The following is an 8,737-nucleotide window of genomic DNA, read 5'->3' on the forward strand; positions in this document are numbered from 1 at the left end:
GTGACACGTGGCATACATAATTTTCAAAAAAAAAATCAAAAAATTTAAAAAAAAAATTCAAAATTTAAAAAAAAAATTTAAAAAAATTCAAAAAAATTCAAAAAAATGTGGAGCTGACACGTGACACATCTTTAACACTGTTAACTTTATATTGTTACACATTTTAAAAAATATGGACCTAATTGAGACTAAAAAAAATCTTAGAACCTATTTGAAATTTTTCAACAAAAACATGAATAAAAGAAGTATTTTACCCTATTTTTTATAAACATAAACAAGCAGCTGTAATCATATTGTATTTAATATTGACTAAATGTACCCTAAATTGGTACAAGATCTTCCCTGGATTCATTATGCGGACTTCTTTAGGGATGACTGACTGTCGTAGCACGACAGGCCCTTTCACTATTGTTTCATCCATTTATCTTGTTTTCCTTACTACTAACAGCGTAAAAGAATATTTGTATGAATTAAAATCGCAATTTAAGTAGAACTATTTTCTGCCTGTCATTTTCGAAGTTAACTGCGTCTCAATTACTTCAAAATGATGATACTTTGGGGACACTTTGAAAAACAATATGCATCACAACTTACTACGGCATTTGTTCTTAACTCTAAACTTTTGAAGTCCGTCGCCACCTCTAATTAGAAAAGGGGGCATTGAATGCCGTTTATTGTTTTTAAAAAATTCTACCATATTTACTTTGCAGATTGAAATAATGATCTGGGTTATTGTTTTGAAGTTGCTCATAGTCTATTTGTCACAGCTTGTGCTTATTGTTTCAGCTCAGAAAGGAAAGTGTCCACCATCTTTTGATTGTGGATTTCTTGGCCACTTTCAGTTTCCTTTCACAACCACTGAGCAACAACACTGCGGCCTATTGGCCATACATGGCTGTCAACAACTTTCTCCCTCCGCTCCCAAAACTATCCAACTAGGCACCTCCCCATCAACCTCGTACTCTGTTCTAAAGGTAGAACCTCGTACCATAATTATCGCAGATGATAAACAACAACGTTATTTGAGTAACAGAAGTTGCAAAGCGTTCAGCAAGAATGTTACTCTTCCTCAAACCTCTCCTTTAGCTTCTTTCAGCATCAAATATAATATCACCATCTTCAGATGCAATCACTCAATCAAGCCCTCCCTTTCAAAGGATTTTTATAAATATTCAAACTGTTCTGAGTACGAAATCATCTATGGCCCTCCAAATGCACTAACTCTTCCAGGTTTCCAGTGGCCCAGCTCTTTAGCACCATGCTCAACCACTCAGCTTCCTGTAGAAGGAATTCCTACCGACGACCCCTTTCAATTTCTAACAAGTAGTATCGCTATTGAAGTTCAGTTATCTAATCAATGTGAAAGTTGTCTTCGTCATGGAAAAGGACGATGTTTACTTGACACTCAAGGAAAATTCTACTGCGCCACAGGTATTCAGATATATTATACATTTTTAACACCTACATATACAGTATACTCTATCTGATATATAAATTTAGCAGATACCTTGAATTAGCAAAAGGTAGATGATACCCTAAACTCTAAGTAAAATTAGAGCCTAAACAGTTGCTCTGTATTCGTGTTCTTATTCGAAGGCTAATTTTAACGATTGATTTTGTTTCAATAATTCTATCCAAAATAGTTGTTAACTGTATTCTAACATATGCAGGGAGTGGAAGCTGGGTTCCGAAAATGGTACTGGGACTCGCATTAGGTAATGCATATAGATTAATTTTCCTTTTAATTGGTATAAATTAGAATTTGAGAAAGTTCTTTTTTTTTTATGTTCTTTTGTTATTATTTACTTTTTAATTAAAATAAATTACTTTTGGTAACATAGTTTAGTGTTTTCGATTACTAACACACCACTTACTAAATAAATGTGCTCAGTCTTTATAACTTTACAAAAGTAATGTTGGGGCTTCTTAATATATGTGTGAGTTTGTTGTAATGGTAGAGTATTCTCTTCTTTCTTCATATACAACACTAAATAGTTAACAATGATACAAGTCATCATATCTTAAAGTTTAACCAGTGAGTGTCGTACTTAAGGATCGTTTATCAAAAAGTTGGAATTAGATTATTTGTCTGTTCACATTGCTTCCTTATCAAAGTGCATCAAAAACTAGGCATTATAAGACTTTAGCATTATTCAAGCTCTTTATTGTTCTTGATTACTAAAAGCTGAAAACCATTAGCAAACTGGTCTTTAAAGCAGCCATAATATCAAAATTAGCTGTCAATCTACTGAGTTTAGGCTTTCTTTGTATCTTAATTAGTTATTGCTTAGTTTAAATTCTTTAATCCTATGTATAACCGAAATCATCATGTTTCTCTGTATAGCTTTTCTTTCTAATTCTTTTTAAACAATCTCTGATACGAAAAACCTGTACAGCTGTTACAGTTGTTTTACTGCTAGCGATGGTCAAGATGTACCGTACAAGAAGGAAGAAGCAAAATCCAACCAATCAACGGATTGAGGTCTTTCTGAAAAAACACGGAGCCCTTCAGACTAAGAGGTATGGTTATTCTGAGATAAAGAAAGTGACCAACTGTTTCAGAAACAAACTAGGCCAAGGAGGATTCGGTAGTGTGTACAAGGGAAAACTACAGGATGGACGTTACGTTGCAGTGAAGATCCTAAACGAATTAAAAGATGACGGAGAGGAATTCATCAATGAAGTTGCTAGTATTAGCAGAACTTCTCATGTTAACATTGTTACGCTTTTGGGGTTCTGTTGCGATGGTTCTAAACGAGCTTTGGTTTATGAGTTTATGTCCAATGGATCACTTGAAAAACTTATCTATCAAGAAAATTCTCTAATCACACATCATCAATTGGACTATCAAATGTTGTATCATATTGTAATTGGTGTTGCTAGAGGACTACAATACCTGCATAAAGGCTGCAATACTAGAATTTTGCACTTTGACATCAAACCTCATAACATTCTGTTGGATGAGAATTTCAATCCCAAGATTTCAGATTTTGGTCTGGCAAAAATTTGCTCCAGAAAAGAAAGTATGGTGTCAATATTTGGTGCTAGAGGAACAGCAGGCTATATTGCTCCAGAAGTTTTTTCCAGAAATTTTGGTGTAGTTTCACATAAATCAGATGTTTACAGTTATGGAATGATGGTCTTAGAAATGATTGGAGGAAGACAGAACACTGTGACTGGGCTAGACCCCTCAAGTGAAATTTACTTTCCCGATTGGATATACAGTCGTCTTGAATCAAAACAGGAACTTGGTTTACAAAACATGCGAAATATAAGTGATGAAAAATTGGTAAGAAAGATGGCAATTGTGGGCTTATGGTGCATACAAACTCATCCTTCAGCCCGACCTCCCATAAGTAAAGTGTTGGAAATGCTAGAAAGCAAAGTTGAGTTATTGCAGATTCCACCCAAACCTTTATTGTCTTCTCCTTCAACTTCTCCCATCCATTTATCAAGTGAGACATTGTAATTTGTGACTTGTGAGCTAGGATACTACATAAGATGAAGTAAATGTTACAGTATTTCAAATTTATATCGACTCTATTCTGCTTCTTTGTGTTTTACTTTCTAAAATAGAGCAATAATTGTGATGGTTGCAGTGATTTACCGGAAGTTATACAGTAACAACTACGATTACTTTCTGAGTTTGCCGCCGCATAAACTCGACAAAAATAGACTTTTAAACTGGTTTGATCTTAGGTTCAATGTAATAACAATATTGTTGGATGTTGACTCAGTCAGAAACGGCTGCATGCCAAAGTCGGTGGTTGAAAATAACACATCATTTGGTTGTTTTTCTTTGCTTGTCTCTTGCGAACATTTCCGTGATGACCTCTGTTTCCTCTGTTCTTCACGACTTTTCTTTGAGGAGGCCATTACAAAGCACTCTCGAGAAAGAAGGAACCCGAAGATGGCTGCACTTCATGTGTTTGGTGTCGTTTTGATGGCATGGCTAGTACAAGCAGTATTGGGTGGCAGCTGTCCTTCCTTGATTAACTGCGGCGATCTCGGTAACATCAGTTTTCCTTTCACCGACACGCGTCACCGAGACTGTGGAATATTGGTGATACATGGCTGTGATGACCACGAACCAGGGGCCAAAAAAACCATAAAAAACAACAATAAATGGTTTGATATTCTGAAGCTGGAGCAGTTCACGATTACCGTGCAACACGATGAACTCCGAGACTTTTTGCTACAACGAAGTTGTGAAGCCTTCAATCAGAACTATACTTTCACTGTGAGCTCGCCTTTGGCTAAGACTTCTCCTTTAAATCATTACGTAGACGTACTCCGATGTAACCCCGCCCTCGGTGCTGCACCAAACAATTCTGTTTCTAACTCCGCAATTTGCAGAAACGAAACAATATATTCAGTGGTGGACAACGACCCTTCTTCCAGCTACACTCATCTCAAAGGATGTACAATGGTTCAGCTTCCTACGAACTTGGACGTTCGGTTTGTGGATCTTGATCCCAATGATCCTTTCAAGTACGTTACATTCGAAATCGAAATTGGAATAGAATTGTCTCAGAACTGTTCTAGGTGTCTGTATGCTAATGGAGGCCAATGTCGAGTTGACAACACCGGAATGTTTTACTGTGACCAAGGTTCGTTCCCTCAATTACATGATACAAGAATCCATTAAACTTGTTTTCATCCTTTAACATTAAAATCCCTTTTTTTTTTGTAATTTGAAAAAAAAATCCTGGTTTCTACCACCGTCGCTGTGTGGGATGTCGAAGTCTTATAATATTGGTGTTAATAATAAAATATTGCAATAATATTAAAACATTTTAGAATAAGATGTTTTTGAGATTTGATTTATTTTAAGAAGATTTACAAATGTTTTGATATGTAAGAACATTATTGTTTGAGCTAGCTTTTATTTTATCCTTTCTTATCTCAAAAGCTCGTTTGACTTGGTATGCAGTGTTTGAATAAGTTTTTTTTAGTAATGTCAAATCTTTTATAAAATAGACTTAAATACCTTTTTCGTCTTTATTTTTGTAGTGTTTATTGTGGATAGTCCTCATTTTGATAGAATGTTTAAAATGATCCTCACTTTTATCGAATGTTTTAAATGATCCTTATTTTCGCAATTTTTATTTTATTTGGTCATTTTCTGTGACGTCGTTTAAATCAATAACGGAGCACTGTAAGTACACCAATGCAACGTAATGCAAACAGTGTCACATGTACAGTGCTCAGTTACTAGTTTAAACGGCATTACAGAAAAAAAACAAATAAAACACGAATTGCGAAAATGATGATCATTTTAAACATTATGTGAAAATGAGGACCATCCGCAACCAACACTACGAAAGTGAGGATGAAAAAAGTATTTAAGACTTTAAAATACATTCTTCAAGTAACTTTAGTGTAACCCTACTTTATAATTTTGTTTATATTAATATTATTTTTATCATTTAAATGTTAATTGATTTCGCATTTATTCTTTAGAATAATTTGTTTCTTTATCTGATTATGTTGCTGTGCTAATCAAGAAGTATTTGCATGTTTTTGTAATTTTTATTATTTTCAATTTTCAGGAAAGGGACCAACAAAAACTCGTCTTATAGTGATAGCAGGTAAGTAATAAATTCCTTCGACCCTTAACTAATAACATTATGTACAGTGTTTATTTTCGTTATATAAAAAAAATTGTCAATTGAGCAATAATTAAATTATTTTAAATAGGAATAGTTTATATATATTGTTCTGGTCTCTATCTGAGGAAAATAAAATCAAGAACAAATTTTGTTCTCTACTCAAGTTAGTAGATAATTTCTTTATTTATTTTTTTTATCAAAGATAAAATATAAAAAGAACTTTCTCCATGTAAGTAAACTTAAAAACACTAAGATCAAAATAATTTTTCCCCTTAGCAAGAGAAGTGAGTATTTTATTTATAGAAGAAGAGAAGTTTTACATGATTACCCACTCTCCCCCAAAGTCGGGAATCTTCCCGATATCCAATAATCCTATCCTAATTCTCTATCAAGAAACTCAGTCTAGATTTTGTTCGGTCAAAATCCTGCTTGGATTCATTGTTCAACCAAATCCTGCTAAGTCCAAATTTTGTTTGGATTCCTTATTCGGTTTAGATCCTGCTCTACCCAAATCCTGCTCAGATTCCTTGCTCATCACCTTTACCCATGACAAATATTTAATGAAACTTACCGTTTTATAATAAATATTTATCGAGTCGGAATCGGGACGAGAATGATGAGGTCGATCGTTCCCTCCACGGTTACATACTTAATTTTTCTTTTTCTTTCTATCTCTCTTCTTATCACATTATATATAATCTTGATTTTATTTACACTTATTACATACTAGATTTTTTTTTCTATCTCTCTCTTCTTATTACATCATATGATAAATCTATTTTTGTTCTCTCCTTAAGTGTACTAAACTGTTATATATAAATTGTGCAGTTGCATGCGTGAGTGGAGCACTCGGAGTTATAGTTTTGGGTGGCTGGCGCATTAGAAGACGCTTTTACAACAAGAAAAACCCCAGCCACCAGATCATTGAGATATTTCTGAACACCCACGGTCATCTTGCAGCCAAAAGATACAGTTATTCAGAGATAAAGAAGGCCACCAACTCCTTCAGAAACAAATTGGGTGCAGGAGGCTATGGTAGCGTCTACAAGGGCAAATTAAACGATGGAAGCCTTGTGGCAGTGAAAGTCTTAAACGACTCCAAAGGTAACGGTGAGGAATTCATCAACGAGGTTGCCAGCATCAGTGTCACTTCTCATGTTAACATTGTTAGTTTACTAGGATTCTGTCAGGAAGGTTCTAAAAGAGCTCTAATATATAAATACATGCCTAATGGATCCCTTGAGAAGTTCATATATGAAGACAAGGATCCACGCAAGCTTAGCCTTCGATTAAGCTGCAAAACCATCTACAATATTGCGATTGGCATTGCTCGAGGATTAGAGTATTTACACAGAGGATGCAACACTAAAATCTTGCATTTTGATATAAAGCCTCACAATATATTGGTTGATGAGGATTTCTGTCCTAAGATTTCAGATTTTGGATTGGCTAAGATATGTCAGAAAAAGGAAAGTATTGTGTCCTTATTGGGAACTAGGGGAACTGCAGGATACATTGCTCCTGAGGTATTTTCTAGAAATTTTGGAGGTGTTTCTCATAAATCTGATGTATATAGCTATGGAATGGTTGTTTTGGAAATGGTGGGGGCAAAGATGAATAAGAATGTTGAAGGTGAAGGTTCAAGTGAAGTATATTTTCCACAGTGGGTTTACAAGCGTCTTGAGCTGAATGAGGAGCCTAGACTGCGAAGCATAAAAAATGAAAGTGATAGAGAAATGATACGAAAGTTGATTATTGTGAGCTTGTGGTGCATTCAGACAGACCCATCAAATAGGCCAGCAATGAGTAGAGTGGTAGATATGATGGAAGGAAGCTTGGAGGTGTTGCAAATACCACCAAAACCTTATCTCTCTTCACCTCCAAGATCTCCTCCTAGTTCCTCTGATCACACCAACTGCACGTCTCACACTACATATCCTTCTGAGTACTGATTAGTTTCTGCAACATATGTCTCCTGTATTATCAGGTTGGCTCATTAAATCTTGTTTACATATGTTGTTTTTTGATGATATACCATGTATTTGATAAGATTCAAATTATCAAAATCAAATTTTAAATTTAATTAGAGAACAATTTCCGTACCTTTTGTCCCTTGCAGTTTAGTCTTTTAAGATTGACTCAATATTGATTGCAGTTTATTTGTTTAGTCTTTTAAGATTGACTCAATTTGTAAGGTTTGTCCCAATTTATATATTGTTTAACTTATCTTATCTCTTTGTCATATAAATCTTCAACAACCCTAATCAATCAACGGATTGAGCTCTTTTTGGAAAGGCATGGACCCCTTCAAACCAAGAGGTATCGTTATTCAGAGATAAAGAAAGTGACCAACTCCTTCACAAATAATTAGGCCAAGGGGGGTTCGGTAGTGTATACAAAGGAAAACTCCATGATGGACGTGATGGTGCAGTGAAGATCCTAAATGAATTGAAAGATAAAGACGAGGAATTCACCAATGAAATTGCAAGTATCAGCAGAACTTCTCATTGTCACTCTTTCGGGGTTCTGTTATGAAGGTTCTAAAGGGGGTTTGGTTTATGAGTTTATGTCTAATGGGTCGCTTGAGAAGTTTATCTTGGAAGAAAATGCCCTATTGACAGATAATGAATTGGACTGTCAAATGCTGTACCATATAGCAATTGGTGTTGCTCGAGGACTACGATACCTACATAAGGGTTGCAATATAAGAATTCTACATTTTGACATAAAACCTCATAACATTCTCTTGGATGAGAATTTCAAGTCTAAGATTTCAGATTTTGGTCTAGCAAAAATTTGCACCAGAAAAGAAAGTATGGTTTCAATATTTGGGAATAGCGAAACAATAGCTTCGTGCATGCCATGAAGCCGCACCTCTCATTTTTTGAAATTTCAACTTTATTATTGGGAGAATTTTATTTGAAAGTGATATCATTCATGGAGACAGTGGTTTGTGGTGGTAATTGTAACATGAAAGATTTCACCGGCAAACTTTGGTGGAGGTAGTGGTGATTTGTCAAAATTAGAGACGGTGTCGAAGTTGAAGCTACCGGAATACGTGTTCCGGAAACATGCTTTTGGAACAAATGATCAGAATAGATGTGGATGTGCAAAGTGTATTTTCG

The 8,737-nt window shown here is 35.1% G+C and overlaps 2 protein-coding genes and 1 pseudogene across 2 annotated transcripts; all 3 read left to right on the forward strand.

Moving 5' to 3' along the window:
• Nucleotides 1-590: 590 nt before the first annotated feature.
• Nucleotides 591-3,469, forward strand: LOC114191485 (LEAF RUST 10 DISEASE-RESISTANCE LOCUS RECEPTOR-LIKE PROTEIN KINASE-like 2.1). The gene is made up of 3 exons (XM_028080672.2): nt 591-1,431; nt 1,671-1,715; nt 2,397-3,469. The coding sequence occupies exons 1-3, from the start codon at nt 720-722 to the stop codon at nt 3,467-3,469; spliced, it is 1,830 nt and encodes a 609-aa protein (XP_027936473.1). The 5' UTR covers nt 591-719.
• Nucleotides 3,470-3,589: 120 nt separating this feature from the next.
• LOC114191483 (LEAF RUST 10 DISEASE-RESISTANCE LOCUS RECEPTOR-LIKE PROTEIN KINASE-like 2.1) lies at nt 3,590-7,714 on the forward strand. Its single transcript, XM_028080668.2, has 3 exons — nt 3,590-4,610; nt 5,553-5,591; nt 6,441-7,714. The coding sequence occupies exons 1-3, from the start codon at nt 3,590-3,592 to the stop codon at nt 7,562-7,564; spliced, it is 2,184 nt and encodes a 727-aa protein (XP_027936469.1). The 3' UTR covers nt 7,565-7,714.
• Nucleotides 7,715-8,088: 374 nt separating this feature from the next.
• Nucleotides 8,089-8,478, forward strand: LOC114191439 (LEAF RUST 10 DISEASE-RESISTANCE LOCUS RECEPTOR-LIKE PROTEIN KINASE-like 2.1 pseudogene; annotated as a pseudogene).
• Nucleotides 8,479-8,737: the final 259 nt, after the last annotated feature.

The sequence above is a fragment of the Vigna unguiculata genome, chromosome 7, assembly GCF_037176805.1.
Source record: "Vigna unguiculata cultivar grain cowpea cultivar isolate G323 ecotype 2 chromosome 7, ASM3717680v1, whole genome shotgun sequence".
NCBI classification, from domain to species: domain Eukaryota; kingdom Viridiplantae; phylum Streptophyta; class Magnoliopsida; order Fabales; family Fabaceae; genus Vigna; species Vigna unguiculata.

Coding starts and splice junctions, on each gene's coding strand:
- LOC114191485 (XM_028080672.2), top strand. CDS start 720: ATGATCTGGGTTATTGTTTTGAAGTTGCTCATAGTCTATTTGTCACAG. Junction 1,432..1,670: donor AAAATTCTACTGCGCCACAG/GTATTCAGATAT, acceptor TAACATATGCAG/GGAGTGGAAGCTGGGTTCCG. Junction 1,716..2,396: donor GGTACTGGGACTCGCATTAG/GTAATGCATATA, acceptor AAACCTGTACAG/CTGTTACAGTTGTTTTACTG.
- LOC114191483 (XM_028080668.2), top strand. CDS start 3,590: ATGGTTGCAGTGATTTACCGGAAGTTATACAGTAACAACTACGATTAC. Junction 4,611..5,552: donor AATGTTTTACTGTGACCAAG/GTTCGTTCCCTC, acceptor TTCAATTTTCAG/GAAAGGGACCAACAAAAACT. Junction 5,592..6,440: donor TCGTCTTATAGTGATAGCAG/GTAAGTAATAAA, acceptor TAAATTGTGCAG/TTGCATGCGTGAGTGGAGCA.